This window comes from Dermacentor silvarum, chromosome 2 (assembly GCF_013339745.2).
Source record: "Dermacentor silvarum isolate Dsil-2018 chromosome 2, BIME_Dsil_1.4, whole genome shotgun sequence".
NCBI classification, from domain to species: Eukaryota; Metazoa; Arthropoda; class Arachnida; order Ixodida; family Ixodidae; genus Dermacentor; species Dermacentor silvarum.
Genome location: NC_051155.1, coordinates 64,992,861 through 65,014,046, shown reverse-complemented (window position 1 = coordinate 65,014,046; position 21,186 = coordinate 64,992,861). Strand labels below are relative to the sequence as shown.

Below are 21,186 nucleotides of genomic sequence, written 5' to 3'. Positions count from 1 at the left end.
AAGTCGACGAGCACATGACCGAGGTTGACAAGGTGGGCCATATCCTAAAAGGCATCGCGGACGACGCCTTCAATTTGCTCGTCTATAACGACGTTACTACTGTCGACGCCATCGTCAAAGCGTGCCGCCGCTTCGAGGTAGCCAAAAGCCGCCGCGTCGTCCCACAGTTTTCCCGGCTCCCAAACATCCCTGCCACGTCCTCTTGCTCCGCTCTTACTGCCACACGACCATTTCAAGAGAACGTGACGCGTATCGTTCGCCGTGAGATTGAAGCGGCGAGTCCGGCCCCCCTTCATCCACGACCCCTCGACGGTATCTTTGACCAAGCGGAACCCACTAATTCCGTTATACAAGCAGTTGTACTGCAAGAAATTGCAAACCTTGGCATCCCTACCGCCTGCTCGGTTTCCCGACCTGATTCGGCACCCGTTCCCATGTCCACAACCTTTCATGACCAGTATTCCGCTCCCATACCACGCGATCCTGCTGAATGACGAACTCCAGACGACAAACCGATCTTCTTCCGCTGCCACCGAGTTGGTCATGTATCCCGCCACTGCCGCACCACCTGGATGCCGCCGTACTGGAGCTCATTCCCTGCTCCTCGCCCATACGCGGACGCTCGCCGTCACCCCAACCTCGCCGCTTTTCCTCGCCAAACCGCTGGACGGAAGACTAGGCCATGCAGCTCTTGTAGGTAGTGCTGCATCACGTTCCTCCTGTCCAAATCCTCCATTGACGCTCCAGCTCACGAACGCGAACCTAATGGCAGTAGACGTAGATGGTGTTCCATTCACGGCACTGATTGATACTGTAGCCCAAGTGTCCATAATGAGTGCTAACCAATGTCGTCGCCTCAAAAAAGTTTTTACGCCTGCCATCACTCGAGCCGTACGAGTCGCCAATGGCACCAGTGTTGCCGTCAGAGGTATGTGCACTCCTGGCATATGAATTGCTGGCCGCCAAGTTCCAGTCCTGTTCACTGTGCTGACCAGTTGCCCTCATGACCTAATCTTCGGGCTCGAGTTTCTGACGACGCATTCTGCCCTCATCGACTGTTTCACCGGTACGCTGTGCCTCGAGCTTCCTCGAGGCACAAATGCCAGCGACGCAAGACACCATCGACGCTCCCTGCTGGGTACCTTCAACCAATCGACATTCCCGCGGAGCCATTCTTTCGGGTTGGTTTAGATTTACTTTGTCCCTTTCCTCTTTCTACCTCTGGGAACAGGTGGATCGCTGTGGCCACAGATTACGCCACGCGCTACGCCATCACCCGAGCGCTTCCTACAAGCTGCGCCACAGATGTTGCCGATTTTCTTCTGCGCGACGTGATTTTATTGCATGGAGCTCCGCGACAATTTCTCACAGACCGTGGCCGGACATTCCTGTCAAAGGTTATCGCGGACATCCTGCAGTCCTGTGCCACGAGGCACAAGCTATCCACGTCCTACCATTCGCAAACAAATGGCCTCCCGGAGCGTCTTAATCGCACTCTCGCAGGCATGCTCGTGAAGTATGTCTCTTCAGACCACACTGACTGGGACCTCGCTCTACCGTTTGTCACGTTTGCGTATAATTCGTCGCCCTACGACACAGCTGGTTATTCCAAATTTTTCCTTCTGTTCGGCCGAGAACCAGCACTGGCCCTCGACACAACCCTCCCTGTTCAGGCGGCACCCACAAGTGAATATACACTTGATGCCGTCGCCCGCGCTGCCCACGCAAGGGAAAGTGCCCGTGACTGCCTTCTGAACTCCCAAGAGAGTCAAAGGCGTTTGTCCGACCGGTGACACCGAGACGTGCACTTCCCGGCTGGCTCTTTAGTGCTTCTATGGTCTCCGTCGCGTCAGGTCGGCCTGTCAGAAAAACTGCTGTCTCGTTACACAGGCCCCTACCGAGTGCTTCGTGCCATGACTCCCGTCACCTACGAGATCGCCCCTGACGCCCCATCTGCTTCCCAATCCAGTGATATAGTGCAGGTTACACGACTGAAGCAGTATCACCCTCCCAGTGATGACATTTAGAAGCTCCGGGACGTCGCTTCTGCCACCGGGGGATTATGCTACACGCGTGTGGTATTGGACTGTTTAAACGAGGCGCGCGGGTGCGATCACTCGATAAAAGAAGAGGAAGAACGAGCTGGGCTCGCGCTGTGGATCTAACCGGTCAGCGCTTCAATAAATTATAGATTTAGCAAATTCAAAAAAGTAAAGTCAGAAAACCGCAATTAAAATATTCAAAATATTCACAATTCAAAATTTACGTCTATCCTTTGCTGTATTTAATTTATTATTAAATTCATATTACTATTCCCATTCTGGCAAGGCTGACTAACTTAGTATAGACTACTTAATTATTTTATTATTGCTTTATTCGTCATTTTCAATTACTTATTTATTTTTATTTTTATTAATTATTTATTTATAAATTAACTTATTTTAAATTTCTATCATAATACCAACCGGTTCGTGGCCTATCCCCCTCAGTGGGTTGTGCCAGTAATTGAGGCATCATCATCATCATCAGCTGCAGCCGCTGTTAAAAATATAACCGGTAAATAGTTGCTCGTCTTACTGACTCGTCCTTCGCGTAACAATATTACTCTACTAAAAAAACTCGAACATTACGAATTCCGTGGGTTACCCCTGGACATTCTAAAGTCGTACTTAACCCATAGGAAACAATGTGTTTGCATCTCGGGAGAATACTCAGACTCCCGGAATTTAGAAGCTGGTGTTCCCCAAGGGAGCATATTAGGGCCTATACTTTTCAACCTCTATGTAAATGATTTAACAAACATCAGTAACTTACCACACTATATAGTATACGCAGATGATACCAGTCTTTTCTTCCAATCATGTAATGCTGATAACTTATCACAACTAGCAAACACTGTCCTTGATAAACTATATTGGTGGAATAAAGCAAATTGTTTACATAATAACTCTAAAAAAACCAAAGCTGTTCTTTTTGCACCCGCCCAAAGACATATAAATTGTAATCTAAGCATATTCTATCGATCAGAACGAATTGACGTCACCGCGGACGTGAAAACACTGGGAGTAATTTTTGATCAGCATTTAAGGTGGGATAAGCACCTAGAACGCGTGGCAGCAAGTATGGCAAAAGCATGCGGTGCGCTTTGTGGGCTTCGAGATGTTCTTCCGTTAAAACTACGGCTATTGCTGTATATCACAATGTTTATTTCTCATGCAAATTATTGTAGTCTTGTATGGGGGACAACGTCACAAAAGATATTCAGACTTTATCTGTTTTACAAAAAAAGCATTGCGCCATGTTGCTTGTATTTCTTACGACAGTCATACAAGGAACTTCTTTTCTAAGTTTAATGATCTCCAATTTTATTACAATTATCTCTTTAATCTTGCTATGAAATATAAAGAAAGCGTAAAACGAGGCCACACGTGATTTACTGATCTTTGTAATCTAAGCAAACCTCATCGCATCAAATACGACATTCGGGAGCGAGAAACTTGGGCCGTGCCTTTTTCACGAACTAATCATGGAAAGGACAGACTATCGTGCCGAATATCGGCATTACTAAACAGCCTTGAAAAAGAAAACATGGATCTTAGGACTGTTTCACGTCGAATTCTGAAGGAATATTTCATTAGCCGTGCGATTGCATGTAAATAGTGTATGTTGTTATTTGCGTTTGCTTTTCATGCTTGGAATAATTCTGTATTTGGTCTTGTATGTGAAACTGCTTTTATCTATTCTTATGTACCTGGAAAAATGTATTGCTTCATCACGTTACATAAATCTATAATTTCTGTTAAGAAAAGGCGTGTATTGTTGGTAAAAAATGGTTATAGTGTATGTTTTTCAAAATATATTTTATGTATCCATGTATTGTTGCGTGAAAAGAGTTCACAAAATGTCGGCTGCCAAATAATGTAGGGGCAGGGGCCTTTGTCAAGCCGCTTAAAATAGCGGCTTTTTGCTCCTGTCCTAGGATTTGTACATTCAAAGATGAATGCTGAAATAAAGGAATGGAATGGAGAGACCTGCACCACAGCTCACAAAAGAGGCAAGGCAAGCAAGACGACAGGCTGAAAATCGAAAAAATCACTTCGGCAATTATTACCAAACGGGTGGCTACTCTAGATATGACTTTAACGGTGTTTGTGGCAAAAAAATATGTGTTTTTCAGCTATTTTCTTTACTCATTTATCTCAAAACCATATCTTTATTACATAAGTACCATTATTTCGTATGTGTTCCAGTATAACCAGTTGATTTCATTTCCCTGTCATCTGTATAAGTGTAGGGAACTACTGTGCCAGAATTGAAAATATGCACTGAACGGTTTTAGTGTTACAAATTTTTGAATATGCAAATAAGGCCAGAATTTGGATACTATATTGAACAATTTCACCAAAGCAGCAATTTTAGTCAGAGTTTAATAATTCTGGTAGAGTTAAAAGAGCGTGAAATTTAGAAGAAAATGATATATACCTTTTTTAGTTGCTCAGAAAAAGGTTCCTCAACATGGTCAAAAATGCGTGGGAGGTGTAGGGCCTACCCTATGCCCTTAACTTGTTCTCGAGATTCTTTGTTACCCTCCAAGTTTCTGCTCCATGTTTATGTCCACTGCAGGCCATCGTCCTGCAGTGGACATAAATATAGGCCGATGTTGATGAAGATAATGTTAGCACCAGTAGAAAGCAATGATTGTGCATGTTTCTTTTCAACGACAGTGGTAAGCTCCAGTCAGGATTTGGCAATGGCTGCCGTATGCCCTCCAACCCAATTTTATTCTTTTGCAAATTTTTCTCGTGATCAGGGTCCCCACTGAGTAAGTGACCAAGATAAACGTACTCATGTACAGACTCTAGAGGCTGACTGGCGATCCTGAATTGTTGTTTCCTGGCCAGGCTATTTAACATTATCTTTGTCTTCTGCATATTAATCTTCAACCCCACTCTTACTCTTTCTCGGTTAAGGTCCTCAATCATTTTTTGTAATTCGTCCCCATTGTTGCTGAATAGGACAATGTGATCTACAAACCGAAGGTTGCTGAGATATTCGCCGCTGATCCTCACTCCTAAGCCATCCCAGTTTAAGAGCTTGAATACTTCTTCTAAGTATGCAGTGAATAGCATTGAAGAGATTGTGTCTCCTTGCCTAACCCTTTGCCTAGCGCCAGCAACGCCTCGCACCAGCTGGTGCGAGGCGTTGCTGTGAGGCGTTGCATGGACCGCATCCGCGTCTCGTCGAGCATGATGGGCTGGTGGATATCCGTGATTATGGAAGGAGCGAAAACCGACCTCTCTATAATAACGTGTGCGCCGCACCGCGCGGCCTAGACGCATGCGCATTTTATACGAAACTAGGAGTTTCAGGATGATATGAAACTGCGAACTCGCTGCACGTGCCGCCACCAGCATCCATCAGTCCATCTTGCTCGATGAGACGCGGATGCGGTCCATTCTGGGTGACGAGGCCGGCGCGGAATGCAGCATGCATCGCGACGCCGGCTGCAGCCGGGGCACGCCGACGAACGGCGGATACGTCGGCCACGCCTCGCGCCGGACTATGTAGTGCTGCGCTTTCGCTACCGTGGCATCCCCGTGCCGAGTGCGCTCGCGCGTCACCGCTATGTCGGACTATAAAGTGGCCTTTAGAAGACTGCGCGCAGACTCCGAGTATCGTCTCGATACTCGGGGTCGGTTAAGTTTAGCTAAGAACCAGCCAAGCCAAGCTAAGTTAAGCAAATGAAAGCAAAGTTAAAGCTAGAGAAGGGCCACTAGCTTCGCTGTTTGCCCAGTCCTCGCACCACTTAGTCTGAACGTGCCCCTAATTATTTTGGGTGTGTGGAAAGAAATTTATTCTTAACTTGCGCAAAAGAGGCAATGCGATCGAGAAAACTTATACCCATTGAGCTCGATCACGATTGAAACTGCCCCGCGAGTGACGCCAGTATATAAAGTTTGGAGCACCTGGCTGTTACGGCAGCGTTGGTAATCACATTTCTCGTCATCTCAGCCAACAAGGACATAGTCACGTGCTTATTTTTATGGTGTGTGTGCTTCGCAAGTGCAGGCAGAGCGTCAACGCAGGCGACCAGTGGTTCTTTATTGATAGCGTTCATCGTCTTTGTGCGACACGGAACCAGCGGTGACTCCCGGACTCTCAGCACGATTCCAAACCAACAACAACCTGTTTCCAAACCCACGCCTGAAGTTACATGCCGGCCACGCGATGACGGCGCACAGGTTTGCCCTTCCGTCGTTTACGCTTAAAAAGACACTGAAAATCAAGCCCTGCGTGACGCGCGCGTCGGCTGCGCGTCTCCCCTATCAAGGCACATATATAGAACAAGCACACACGGCTTGGCAGTCGCGTGACTCGTAGCCAAGTGCATTCCATTAGCTGCGTGTGGTTCGGCCTTAGGTGCCCGTTCGTGCGGCGAGCATCGGCGTCGTAACCGAGCGAATGAGCACAGCGAAATATGAAAGCGGAGCGTAGCGGGAGATGAAAGACGGCGATAGCGAAGAGAGTGCAAGCAAAGGAGGAGGGTGTAGCGGAACCATGAGACAGAAAGCACAGGAGGGGGATATCGCGAAAGCGTGAGAAGGACAGCTTAGTGCCGCGCAAGACAGGCTTTGCGAACCGCTACGAGATGGCGCCAGAGCAGCGCGCCATCGTCTGTTCACCGATAACGTACGGTGAGCACGTCCAACGATACCATATATGGAAACAAAGAGCAGCATGAGTGGAGGTCTGTCTCCGGCGGCTGCTGTGAATCGCGCCCACGCGTCACCCCCGCGCGGCCTTTCGAGATCTCCCGACTAGCGAGGCAGCCGCTCCACACTCCACTCCGTTTGCAACTTACCACACGAGACAGATTGTCCTTGACAGCCAATATATCGCGAAATGAAAACAGGTATAGAGCTGTGGTCAAATTTAGAATTAGGGAGTATCGTAATCGTCGGTATATATTTTTTATCGTGAACTCCATTGTTTGTGAGCTCACCGCAACCTAAGATTGATTGCAAACGCTACCCAAAGAAGCATAAATCAGATTTTGTACAAAACATACATAAAACGGCAACATGATTACATCTAGCCCTCTATTGGTGAAAATTGCCAAGAGTTCACGTCGTATGGTGGATTGTGCGAAATAAGCTGTCATGTTGGCTTGTTTGTACGACATCATAAGGGTACTTAAGTAGCACAAGCAGGAACACATGCACCAGAAGACGCAAATACACACGTGACAAAATTTGGCTGTGCGCGACTCTGATATATTACGCAGGTGCAAGTACAACTTAGCTAGTTTGCAAAAAACTTTAACACTAATGAGAGCTGGTTGGGCTGCATTTAGAACTAAATGTAGCGGAATCAAATTTCCTCATCAAATACTGCAATATATTATGCTAATTTGACAGCCATCAACAGAAAAGTACAAAAACTAATTTATAGGAACGTAATGGCTAGAAAGTGGCATGTCGACATACAAAATAATAGACGCAATAAATGCTTTGAGCCATCAAATTCTTGGAGTATCTTAAGCAGTAAGAAAAATACATCACGAAATCTATAACTGATGAAAGATAGGACATTATTAAACACTCCCTGTTATTTCTGCTCCTGTTTACCCAAAACCCATTCTGAACACGCTAGCATTGTAGATTGAGCGTTACGTGCCATCAAAAATACCAACAGGAGTTTGCCCCCCCCCCCCCCCAATAATACTTTATATATTGACCTTGGGACTTTCTAACAAAACGTTGCAGCAATAAATTGATTCACAATACAGCAAGAAAATATTGTCGAGAGAGGCTGCGATCAATAGAGAGACACTGCGTGGGAAACGAAACGGTATACCAGCCTTCCTGTGCAACTATTACAGAAGGTAAGAAACTCCGAAGTGCTTGCAATCCCGTTTAACGCCCCCCCCCCCCCCCCCCCCTCCCGCCTTGCTTCAACGTACGCGCTCGCGTAGCGGATGTGAAATGCTTTTCACGTCAAACGCACGTTTGTCGTGATCAGCGCCTTGAGTCGACACAACACAATGCATTGTAGTTCTGCAGGCAGTGGTAGCAAAGTGTACAGTAATAAAAAACAACGGGTTGGAATGTGCGTTACGTATGCGCATCAAGTTCACAGGCGTCGTTGGCGAGAGTATAAAAGCTAGCTGGGGTGGGCAAGGAGCCAGCAGAAGTCATTCGCCATCGCTTCATCGTTGTTTGGTGGAAAACAGCGTCTCTACACAGAAGCGGGAGCTTCAGAAGACTCGAAATGTTTCCTGCGGTGAGACACAAAGTGGCGCTCGTTATCCGTCAACGAAACTCCTCAGCTGTATCTACTCATAGCTCAGCCTTTTTTCCTTGGTTTTCATACTTGATCATGCGCTAGTACGTTACTAAAAGCACAGGCACGGAACACTGTATGTGCTTTTAGTAACGTGTTAGAGCATGAGCTGTATGAAGAGCCCCCAACGGGAGCCCCTTTCATAGCACTCTTGCTTATCATAGCACTATTGCTGTCACGTGGGAGCAGCTACGCATGAAAGTTGTGCTCTTTTAGTTACATTGCTGTGCTAAGTCAATCTGTTCAGTAATTGCAGTAATTGCAGTACGGAGACGTGCACTGCAAGTTAGGAAGTGTTGTTGTTGTTGTTGTTGTTAGAACGTTTATTAAAATAATCATAAAAAGTTTCCGCCCCCAGGAAGTGGATCCATCAGGGCGGGGGAAGGATAAAGTAGGAGGTTAGTTCAAATATTATTCATCATTTTCGACTCTTGTAACAACTGAAGTAAATACTCGAATATAAGGCGCCGTCTATCGGGAGTACCAGTGGGAAGGCGCCAGGCGTCCAAATCCTGAAGCGCCTTAGGCCACAGCGCCGTCGGTATTGTTTCTAAGCTCCAAGCTGTGCGATAGCATATTAACGTGCTTTTTTGATTGCCTAAAGTACAAGAGTGGAAGTACACTCGAATGTCGTAAGTCGATAATGGGAATTCTAGATTTTTAGAGAGTGCAAATATCTTATCGCGATTAGCTATTATGTCATACGTAATGCTATACGAACGCTTCGGGCCCGTATACCTGCAACGCGTGCACTTTTGTTAATATTTTAGAACAAAAGGTTTGTGCAACGCATTTCTTGTAACGTATAATGACTTAGCGGGCCGACTCCACGACGATTCGACGAGATTAGTATTCCTCTGTCTACGTCTTCCGGCTTTCCTTTAAATGTCAACCGTCGTCTACCTAAGGAGTGCAAGATGGCGTAGTCATACGCACTGTTCTTGCTGCAGAATATTGTTGTCTCTCTCAAACACCAGGTGCAAGTGCTGCTTGTCTGGCTCGTTGGTGAAGCCTACGCGCAACACCACAACCAGCCGACTCAATCCGCACAACGAGGCGTCGGTTTCCAAAACTACCCTGCTCCTGCAGCCCCTTACGGAGGAGGATACGATGCCTACGCCTCTGTGAGTGTAAACTATGGTACCTATGCAATGACGTAATGGTGTGTTTAGATTTGTGAGCTTAGGCGTTTGCACTTAGATGCGCTGCCCAGTGAAAACAACATTTTAGATTTGCATCACCTCGTCCGATATGCTCTTTAGCACAGCTGGGGGTTATTTTCATTCTTATTGTATGATTGCGAAGGCATTCAATAAATTAAATATATAAATCGTAATGAGTGTTTATCGCTCATTGTGTGAACGACCAACCGAAGTTGTGTGGCTATATTTTTTGTTCATTCGCATCTACCGTATGATTCCAAATATGCGCTAGCATCAATTCACTGGGGATGCTTTTCCATAGTTTGCTAGAAATTTAACGCCCTTTCACCCTTCCTATACATCATTAGCAGGCATGCTACAAATGCTACAATACAGAATAATGAGGAGAATCAAGTATTGAATTTTGTTATCTGCAGTCATAGAAGGAAACAGTCAATGAATACCTGTGAAGTATGAACCATTACAGAAAATCGTCGAACCTATTAGTGTTGTGTTCCGTAGCTTTTCCAGACTCCGGCACAGTACGGCTTCGGCTACAATACGGCGGGCGAGTACAACACTCAGCAGTTCGGCGCGGGGCAAGACGGCTCTAACTTTGCCAAGGCCGGCTTCTACGGCTACCCAGACGCCAGCGGCCTCTACCGCCAGATGAACTATGTGGACGCCGTACAACGTGCCCGGGCCAGCGTGGGCTCCGCGGGTACCAACGTGCCAGGCACTGCCCCTGGCGTCACCCGTCACCCGGTCTTCAACGCTGCGCCTATCGTCCGTCCTGTTCCCACAGCATCTGCCCAGGAGGCTGCAGCTGCAGCGTACGGTCCAAGGCCTGCGGCACCTAACGCTGGAGGTTATCGTGCTTATGGGCAGCCAGCACCCAACCCGTACGCACTCGCTGCTGGCGCTTTCGAGTACGCTCCGTACGGAGGTTACGGCTATGGATCCAGTCGGGCGGCTCTCGGTGGGCAAGCTTACAGCAGCTATCCCTATGGTCCTGCTGGCTACACTGCCGGCTACAATCCTGGCGTTAATGGTGAACAGGCCTGGGTATGGAGGCCAGCCTGCCGTCCATCGGGGCTACCGCCGTCGCTAAGAAACACGCAGCACGCGTAACAAGTAGCACGAGAACTGCGGTCAATTGACGGTCGCAATGTCCTGTATCTGGAACACACTACTTGAACGAGAAAATAAAAACAATGAAGGCACATGTTCATTATGGGATTGTCATGTTGGATCGTGTAAAGCTTCAAGGCGAACATATTTCTTTGCCTCTTTCGTTCGTTTTCGTGGCTTGTCGGAGGTCGCTGGTCGGACTTGCCATGTGGCGCTGGTGCGAAGGTCATGTGCTCTCGGACATCCGAGTTCTGGGGCGCTTTCGTTGCTGAAGGCCAACTTTATAGCTGTTCATAGACGTGCACTATTGTGCGTGAGCTTTAGAGCACTGCACGGGCTTAGCCGAAAGCCCGCGCCGGGCCGTGTAGGGCAGTTTTTTCAAGGGCTCGGGCAGGGCTCGGGCACGGCATGTGCTTTTTGACTCGGGCCCGGGCCGGGCTAGCGCATTTTGTCGCGGGCCCGGGCCAGGCTCGGACTTTCTGGTGGTGTGCATGTAACGTGCAGCGAGTTATCGTCGCGCGTCTCGACTCTGAAAAACCTGTTGCCCCGGTGCAGCTGGAAGCTAGCAGTGCTACTCCTGTGTACTTCCCTTTTCTGCTTCCGTCGTATTTTGCGCTGTTTGAACAAAATATAAAAGTCCAGAAAAACCGAAGTCGCCTCAAGCAAAAGGATGCCATTGTATTCCTTACCTAAATCAATGTACTAAACGCTTTCAGCGCAGTGCAAGCGCGTTCACGACTTGCTGATTCTTCAAAGGCAAATGGTAAAACGATGACTGGTAAGATAAGATAATTCGTCACGCGGCTGAAATATGGCACTGCGTCGATCCATGATTGCACGCATGTTCTCAAACGGCCGCCTAGCAGCAGCGCATTACGCTGCACCATGGAGGAGAAGCTTTCTTTCTCCATTTACTCCATCTATGCGCTGCGCTCCCGACCGGGCGTGGCTACACTTGATTCCCCGACGGTAGCGTTACATGGTGTTTCGTATCTCCCAGCAACTAGATAGACTGAGCGCCTCGTAGCCAGACATTACTGAAAGATGCCGCGCACAACAGTTCCGAAAATAAACTGCGGTGTGACTCGCGCTGGTTTCGTTAGGTCAATCGCCACGCTCCATCCACGAAGTGAACGTGTTTCGATCTGCCGTGCTATAACGTTGGAACGCGAAGTTTCCTCTAGAGAAACAGCGCTTCATATCGCCTTTAATGTTCTGAAAGCTCTAGCATTGCTGTTCTTAGCACGCAGCTGTCTGGCAAGTCAAGCGCAACTTTGCTCCTTTTGATTACGTTAATCGCAACCGCGGCTCAAGACGTGTGGTCGTCCAGCCGCGCCTCACGTCGCGCGCAGGCGAAGCGATGGGGGGAAGCAGACGACGCGCGGCATGCGCCGCCCCTGCACGGTTCCGCGGATGCGTTGGTTTTCTCCGCTTCCTGTGCATGGCGCTGCGCGGAGCGTGAGCCTATCAAGGGGCTTTACGTGAGCCACGCACTCGCATGTCCCCTCTAACAGTGGACTGACCTGCACGTGCTGCAAAGCAAAACTTTAACCGCTGAATGCAAGTTGCATCGTTGCGGGCTCCTTTCGAGGGTTCCAAAGAGCACGCCTTTCTGTGATTTATGTCATCGTCCTATTACGTCTTACAGCGCGAGGGCGATTGTCCAGCGATCAATTTATAATGTCGCACAAACATCTGAAGTAAACGGCGTTGCTCACTCTCTAATAGTGACACACGTGATTGTTTGTCTTTTTTCGGTGACCATTTATCACCCGCTAACAACTGTTAATGTTATCGGTCGGCTCAAAGGGCGCTTGCGTTTACCGGAACATTCTCAACTGCATTCTCAACGCGAATAATGTGGAAAATTCTGGAAGACACACGACCACCACAGACTGCGCTGGAACCTTGGACAAGTTATATATGAAATAGCCGACGTGCCTCACGCGCGGATCACATTTCGACGATCGCCGACCGTGCTCCCCGCCGGCATTTCGAACCGAAAAGTTTTCGGGTTCAGTTCGGGTTCAGCTTTCAGCACATTTTCCGCTTCGGTTCAGGTTCATCTCCGGAGCAGCAGTATAACGGATGAAACCGGTTTGACCCCTTTCATACGTGTTCATAAAAATTCGCATTAGGGAGAAGGAAACACTTTTCGAAAACGCTTTTCAATCGCTCCCGCGGATCTATTTCAACAAAACACAGTGTTTTCCACCCTCATGTGACACGAACTGGCGTATCTCTGGTGTCTTTAATATCCCGCAAAAATACAATTGAATATGCCTTGACCTCATCATAATGACTTCTCATCGAAGGCCACAGTGCCCACTTCGTAGAAAACATATTCAGGCTGACCTCTCTGCCTCTATGTAAATAGATTTCTATCTCTCTCACACATACTTTCACATTAAACATTTTTGCGGACTTTCCTTCAGGCTTTAAAAACTTTTATGCAGCCCGTGTTGAGCAACAGAAATCTCAATCGGAAACCTTTTACGATGGTCTACAATTTTCTCATGCCCGCCGGGGTGGCTCAGTCAGCTAAGGCGTTGCGCTGCTGAGCACGAGGTAGCGGGATCGAATCCCGGCCGCGGCGCCCGCATTTCGATGGAGGCGAAATACAAAAACGCCCGTGTGCTTGCGTTGTAGAGAGAGAGAAAAAAAAGGTAAAGGAAAGACAGGGAGGTTAACCAGAGGTTTTATCCGTTTGGCTACCCTGCACCGGGGGAGGGGTAAAGGGATGCGAAAGGAGAGAGAGAGAAAAATAAGTAAATGTAAAAAAAAAACAGAAAAGAAACAAATGAAAATCACACACACACACACACAAAACAGAACCGTTTCTGTGGGCACTGTCACGCAGTCTGCGAAGGCGTTCTCGTGTTGCATAGTGTCAACGTTCTATCCTACGTAACACAGTGCAGAGTCACAATTTGTCACTGAGTCCGGTGTCTTTTAAATAACGCAGCAGTGCCTTCAGGGCGGCTCGCGCCGTTGTTTGTGTAGGCCAGTTATCAAGGATGTTCTTTGCTGCTATTGGGCGTTTGTCCAGTTGATCAATCGTCGCTGAGAGTGCTGCTCTCTGCGGGTAGAAACGAGGGCACTCACAAAGTAGGTGTGCGATTGTTTCGTTGCAACCGCAGAATTTACAAAGTGGGCTATTGTAAATTCCAATAAGAAAAGAGTTCGCATTTGAAAATGCTACTCCAAGCCATATACGGACTAGAAGTGTACAGTCGCGTCGTCGAAGGTTGAACGGAATACGGAACTGTAAATTAGGGTCCAGGGCATGAAGGCGTGCACTTGTGAAATCAGATGAATTCCACTGCATCAATGTTAGCTCACGCGCAAGCGCGGAAAGTTGTTGCCGGCGGAAGCCGCAGAAATTCTAGCTAGGTTAAATGCCGAAGAAGCGGAATGTTACCAGGACGTAAAAAGGGCCTTGTTAGCAAAGTACAAGTTGTCGCCTGAAGCTTTCCGGCTTAAGTTTAGGAAATCGGTTAAGAAGCCGAATGAAAGCTACTCAGAGTTCGCGTACAGGCTAGCAAGCTTCCAAGAAAATTGGCTAAAAGGTGCTGACGCGTTCGAGGACAAGGCAAAAATGTTTGAGGAAATCTGCCTAGAGCAATTTTGCTCGACGCTTCCTGAAAAACTGAGGGAATGGATTCTCGATAAGCCAGATGTGAGGACGGCCCGCAAGGCAGCAGAGTATGCAGATGACTACTGCGCAAAACGCCGTTCTTTTGACGCAGAAAGAAACATGCGAGGCGCACGAGGCTCTACAGCAGAGCAGAAGGAATTTAGAAAATCTGAGAAGAAAGATAACAATACCACAAAGCAGGAATCTTTGGATTCACAGTTAAACCAATCTTTTGAGGCGCGGAAGCCTATCGTGTGTTTTAAATGCCAGAAACCAGGACACGTAGCTGCGGGGTGTCGCGTTCCAAAGGTATCGCCGATACAGTTCGTTATGGGGCAGGGCGAAGATTTACTGCAACCTTACCTACATGACATGGAAGTTAACGGCCGAGAATGTAAGGTCTTGCGCGACACAGGTGCAACGTATGACGTGGTGCACTCTTCCCTAGTAAATTCTGGTGACTTCACAGGTGATTACGTGTGCTTAAGGCAAGCCTTGGAAGAAGGCACCCTGAGCTTGCCAGTAGCAAACGTAACTTTGAAAGGGGCGTTCGGTGAAATTAAGACCGAAGCAGCTGTCTCGGATAACGTAATGCCTCAGTGTCCATATTTGCTATCAAACAGAACGGCAAACGAATTGCTGAATGCAGGCGTAACACTTGATATGAACCCTGTAATGGTTGTCACGAGGTCGATGGCGAAAGAAACTGCCGCTCACCAAGAGCCGTCGTCACGCGTTGTCAGTGCCGAGGATCAAAAACGGGGTCAATCAGATAATGGCGATGAGGCAAGCTCAGACACGCATGAATCCGCCCACGAGGAAGGCGAACAGGCACCGTGTTTCATTCCACCCACGAGTTGCGATTTTCAGGCGTTATCTACCGTCGACAAAGCCACGTTGATCGAAGAACAGAAAACGGATTTAACCTTGACAAAATGCCGTCAATGCGTCGCTAAGCAAGGTGCAGGCAGTGGCTCGTTCCATGAAAGAAATGGCGTTTTGTACCGCGACTTTCGGGGCAAGAAAGGCGCAAGCGCTGACCAAATCGTGGTCCCTCTAAAGTACCGCGAGAACATACTGGAACTTTCCCATCGGGCAGGCTGGTCTGGTCATCTCGGAATTACCAAGACAAAAGCGAGGCTGCTAAGCGAGTATTACTGGCCAGGCTGTTTTAAAGATGTGGAGGAGTTTGTTCGTAGTTGTGACGTTTGTCAGCGAACTGGGAGACCACACGAGAAACACAAGGCCCCTATGACTGCAGTTCCTATTATTACTGAGCCGTTTCGTCGAGTCGTAGTGGACATTGTGGGGCCCTTGCCAGTGACGAAGTCGGGATATAAATATCTTTTAACGATGGTGTGCCCTGCAACTAAATTTCCTGAGGCAATGCCGCTGCGCTGTCTTGCATCAGCAGAAATAGTAGACGCCCTCCTTTTGATATTTTCCCGCGTGGGTTTTCCGAGTGAAATACAGTCGGATCTCGGCAGTTTCTTCACGAGCGAGTTAACAACGACCTTTCTTAACAGGTGCGGTATCAAGATACACCACAGTTCTATTCAACATCCGCAAAGCAACAGTGTAGAGAGGGTTCATTCTGTAATGAAGCGGGTATTGCGGGCTTTGTGCTATGAGAAAAAAAAAGAATGGGACGCCGCGTTACCAGCTATGCTTTTTGCCTTACGTTCGGTGGCACATGAATCGACAGGTTTTAGCCCAGCGGAGCTCGTGTACGGGAGGGCGCTGCGCTCCCCGCTTAGGCTAGTTCGTGAAAACTGGGAAGAGAAGGGTAGCGACCCGACTGTGGTCGAGTACGTTTGAAACCTACTGCAGCGCCTATACGACACGCAGGCTCTAGTGGAAGCTAATATGCTTGAAGCTCAGACAAAAGCAAAAAAACGCTACGACAAAAACAGCAGTGTGCGCCAGTTTCACGAAGGGCAGAAGGTGCTCATGTTGCGTACTTCTAAAGCTAACAAGTTGGAGGTACACTGGGAAGGCCCCGGTACGATACAACACAAACTTTCAGACACAACTTACGTTGTTAAACTGCCAGGTCGTAGGAAAGAAATACGTATCTATCACAGCAACCTCATGAAGCCCTATGTAGAACGTGTGCCGGTTGTGAATTTGGTGTTAAATCAACCTGAAGAAGTAGAAGCTGAACTTCCTGACATTCCCCGTGACATGACTTGTTTTTCTGTGGATGAAATCCTTAATTTGACAGCAGACAGTGCTGCTCTAAGTGAAAGCCAGCTTGACGATTTAACAAATTTGATAGCTGAGCACAGACACGTGTTCTCAAAGGTACCCGGTCGTAGCACTCTGACGACTCATGATATTGAGCTTACACCAGAAGCGAACAACCCAACGTTGCACAACAGGAGATGTAAAGCTTACAGATGTTCACCGCGCCATGAAAAATTGATGAGGGAGGCAGTTGATCAAATGCTAGAGCTTAAAGTGGCCGAACGAGGTGAAGGAAGCTTCATGTCCCCAATGATAATTGTAGAAGCTAACGGTAAAGAACCGCGGCCGTGTATCGATTACCGTAAGCTTAACTCTGTAACTGTTACCAAAGTGTACCCCTTACCGCACATAGAAGACTGCCTTGAAAAGGTGAGCAAAGCTAAGTTTATCTCTACGCTCGATTTAGTGCGGGGGTACTGGCAAGTGCCGCTAACAGAGCGAGCGAGTGAATTGGCTGCCTTCGTGACGCCTTTCGGCACGTTCCGGCCTTTGGTTCTTCCCTTCGGTCTTAAAAATGCCCCCTTCGCCTTTTCGAGACTCATGGATCAAGTGCTAGCTGGAGCGGAGGCATTCGCACTACCGTATCTCGACGACATCGCAGTATTCTCAAATACTTGGCCGGAGTACGTGAACCATTTGCAGGAGGTTCTAAGTCTCCTTGGCGAGGCTGGCCTAACTTTAAAAGCCCAGAAGTGCAAGTTAGGTCGCTCAGAAGTCTGCTACCTAGGTCACAGATTAGGTCAAGGACGTCGAAGTCCACTTGATTTAAAGGTTCTGCCAATCAAGGAATTCCCTCAGCCGAAAACGAAAACTGAGCTCCGTACTTTCTTAGGGATGGTAGGCTACTACCAACACTATATCAAGTGTTTCTCGCAGGTTGCTAGCCCCCTTACAGATTCGCTGAAAAAAGACGCTCCTACACGTGTGCAATGGGACGAAGCAAAACAAGCGGCCTTTAATTCTTTGAAGGTAGCTCTCACCGCAAAGCCCGTCCTGGCGAGCCCAGACCATTCGAAACCTTTTCTTGTGCAGTGTGACGCAAGCGAAAAGGGGATAGGTGTAGTTTTGAGTCAGGAAGACGAGCACGGGCATGAGCATCCCATTTTGTATGCCAACCGAAAGCTGTCTGCTCGTGAACAAGCTTACAGTACCATAGAAAAGGAATGCGCATGCCTCGTTTGGGCTGTAGAAAAACTTTCCTGTTATTTGGCTGGAGCAGAATTCATTTTCATTACAGATCATCGTCCGCTCACGTGGCTTCAACAGATGTCCAACAAAAATGGCAGGTTGTTACGTTGGAGCCTCAGTTTGCAACCGTACGCGTTTACGGTTAAACATAAGAGAGGATCGCTGCACGCAAATGCAGATGGTCTCAGCAGGGCTTTCTCTCCCTCGGCGCCGGTCGGCCTAGTGGCACCAAAGCCTTGATTCAGTATTCGCATAGAACCGTAACTGTCGCAAGTCCTCGACAGCCAATTTTGTTCCGATTGGAAGGTTTCCAAAACACTCTGCGTATGAGGGTCTAGCCTGGCCGCACTCGGCAGTTGTTTGCGGTGTTTGCGGCGGTGCTTGCTGTATCGCCTATGCCCAGGACCCTGGCCCGGGATTCGTGCCCTCGGCGTCGCCTGCAGTTTCCTGCCACGCCATGCACTCCACATTTCCGCACATCGGCCTGAGAGACCACCGGACCCTGCGCGCGTCCGTAAAGGACGCATCCTTCGACTTGAAAACCGAGCACCGAGTCATCTGTCCTCGGACGGTCAGACGTCACTTCGCCGGATCCTTGAACATCGGTCGCCAAGTACTTTGGCGCTTCTCTGCACCTCGGACCTGACCATCAAGCGCGCAGCCGGCTGAACTGGCGAAAATCTCCGAAAGTGCCGTTACATCGAAGTCTTCGATGAACCTTTCGCAAAAACCAGTGCGTGTGAAGCCTTCTTTACCCCCTTGGTGCTCTTCCGTGGGGAGGGGCTGTTGCGTTGCGCACCGCTTATCAGCCGGCGCCCAAGTCTGGCTCATCTGTTCCGGACGATAATCTGTTTCGCGCATGTGCGCTGATGTTTTCCCTCGCCCTTTGATCACGGCGTTCCTTTATAAAGGACTGCGGATCACGCCGTTGGCGGCTTCTTTTGTACACCTTATTTCGGCAAGCATGCCGCATTAAAACTACGTTCTTCCTTCTCCCGGCGTCTTCTTCTCCCGGCTTGGAACCGAACTCGGCCAAACGTAACATAGCTTGGCCGTGACGTCAATGGGGAGCTGAAGGTCGGAGCCACCGCAACGGCGGCAAAGCTTTTAGTTGACTCTGTGGCGAGTACATGTAGCCTTGACATGGAACGACCAAAGAATATCCGAACGCACGGAAAAGAAGCCGCTCATCTTGAAGCGCGTCGCGCGGCCAAACGAGAATCTGCGCGTCGGCTGCTAGCCAATTCGGAATAGCGTGCCTAGCAGCACTTAGCATTTCCTAGCAAACTTAGCCAAGCCTAGTAAAACCTGGAAGAAGCTGGGTCGATCAACAGCTCCGCTGTTTGCTCGAGCCTTGCACCACTAGTGCAATTGTTCACATTTTTTTAACAATGATGAGTTTAAACCAACACGTCCTGATGGAAAGGTTTTTGGAGACGTGTGCTTACCCGATTCTGCACAAGACGGACCCTGAATACAAGGACGCGGAGGCGTCACCCGGTACCTCATTGTCCTTGACTTTGGAACGCGGCTTCGCCGCACTAGAAAGAGGACACTAACATGATTATTACCAGTGGCAACGACGTCGTCTTCTTCATAACACATGACTCGCGTTAAAAACGAAGGACCAAGACGTAAATACAGGGCCGACCTGTCAGCAAAAGAAGGAAAAAGCACGCGACATCTCGCACTTAAAGAAAGGAGGCGAGATTTTTGTGCTGTCACGTGACTGACGCTAGGCTCGCCGCCAGTTGGTGTGGTCGCTCTGGCGCAGCTGCGTTTTAACGCCGGCGTCGTGCCGCACGCGCTTTACCGCTAGTGTGTATGGGGCTTTCTGCGGCGACGATCGCTCCGGGATAGCGCCAGAGTAGCACGCGTCGTCTTTTCACCGATGACGCCATTGATAAGGCATGCTGCGAGCGCATCAAAACAAAGCGCTGCATGCGCGGAGGTCTGTCTGCGGCGACTACTCTCAATCGCCCACGCGTCATCCGCGCGCTGCCTCTCGCGGTCTCCCGATTAGCGAATCCGTCGCACCCCCTTTCGCTCCTTTTGTAACGTGTCGTACGAGACAGATAGTCCGCGCCAGCCAATATATCGCGAAATGAAAACACGTATAGAGCTGCACTCTAATTTCCCATTAGGGAGTATTGCAATCGTCGGTGAATTTCTTTTAATCCTGCCGAACTACCACCGGAGGATACTTAGGATGCACTCAGCGTGGCTTCGCTATCCCTTTTCAAAGCCTCGCCGTGACAAAAGGAGAGGGAAACACAACCGCCTCTTAGATAACAATCATGCGCGGCGGCGCATTATCACGCCGAACAGGTTCGCCCTGCTTCAGCTCTTGGTGAAAAGAGACGCATGCGCGCGAGCGCAACGGTATTCTAACGCATACTTAGACAACTCCAGTGGAGTTTCTGCATAGTTTTTTGCTACAACCTGTTTTAGTACACAGAAGACCATCACTTTCACTTTTTCCTTCACCTCTTCGAAGACCTGGTAGTGGGTCGTGAAGTGGTCTTTGTACGGCTTGAAGGCCTGCTCTAGCCGCGATGTTGATGATGATGTTTGTTCGCATGCTCTTTGCAACGGGGCAGGGAGAAATAGTCCTATAACCTGCTTTATTTAATCAGGTTTTTCATCTATCGCTACGTAGCTTTCGCGTATGTGTTCTCGATCTTAAAGTAGTATTTCAAACCTCTATCTCTGTATTTTACCATTAGTAGTATAAGCGCGCGAGGGACGCACGCTTTCACGCGGAGCGAACGTACGGTACCTGCACTTGCGATGCTACGGTTCTATCAATCTTTTCTCTGCTTTTCTATCAATCTGTTCTCTGCGCATGTTTTTTTCTTTTTTTTAACCTTGAACAAGCAATCGTGCGCAACACGCGCAACACTAGACACGAATTGCGGTGGGGCTGTACTATGGTGGCTAGAAGGGCCACCATAGCTGTACTCCATGTAGTGACACGGCCGTGTGTGCCATCCGTGGTCCTGCTACAAGGCATAGGCCTAAAGTTGAACTGTTCAATGTTAAAAAAATTCAATTTTCAATGACTTGAATTGAATTCAATGTTCAATTAATGTATTCAATGAATGTATCGAATTCAATGTTAAAAAAACACGCGCAGATGCTTACAAAACAAACGCCCAAGCGCAGATCTGAAGCATTTATGTAGAGAACACAGGGGCTGACTTTCTCATTTTTGAAGTCGCAATTAGCTTGGATGCGTGGTTATAATCATGACTGAAACCAAAAAATAACAGTTCAGTTATTTTTACGTTTATCAAAATTTCTGAGGATCGGGTCATGTCGCGGTCACAAGAACAATACTCCACTCAAACCGAAATAAAAGGGTGCCAGGGGAACTCTGAACTGGTAACCAGAGCAATGATAACCCGATCTTCAAAAAGAAGAATCAAGATAAATCAATTGTCTAGTGTTGCGCACTAACCGCAACTGTAAACAAGCCATTCTGCCGGGTTGAGTGCC

The 21,186-nt window shown here is 48.4% G+C and overlaps 1 protein-coding gene across 1 annotated transcript; it reads left to right on the top strand.

The window, feature by feature from the left end:
- Positions 1 to 904: 904 nt before the first annotated feature.
- LOC119440101 (spidroin-2) lies at positions 905 to 20,238 on the top strand. The gene is made up of 4 exons (XM_049662751.1): positions 905 to 928; positions 9,321 to 9,467; positions 10,008 to 10,550; positions 20,140 to 20,238. The coding sequence occupies exons 1-4, from the start codon at positions 905 to 907 to the stop codon at positions 20,236 to 20,238; spliced, it is 813 nt and encodes a 270-aa protein (XP_049518708.1).
- The last annotated feature ends 948 nt before the right edge of the window (positions 20,239 to 21,186 follow it).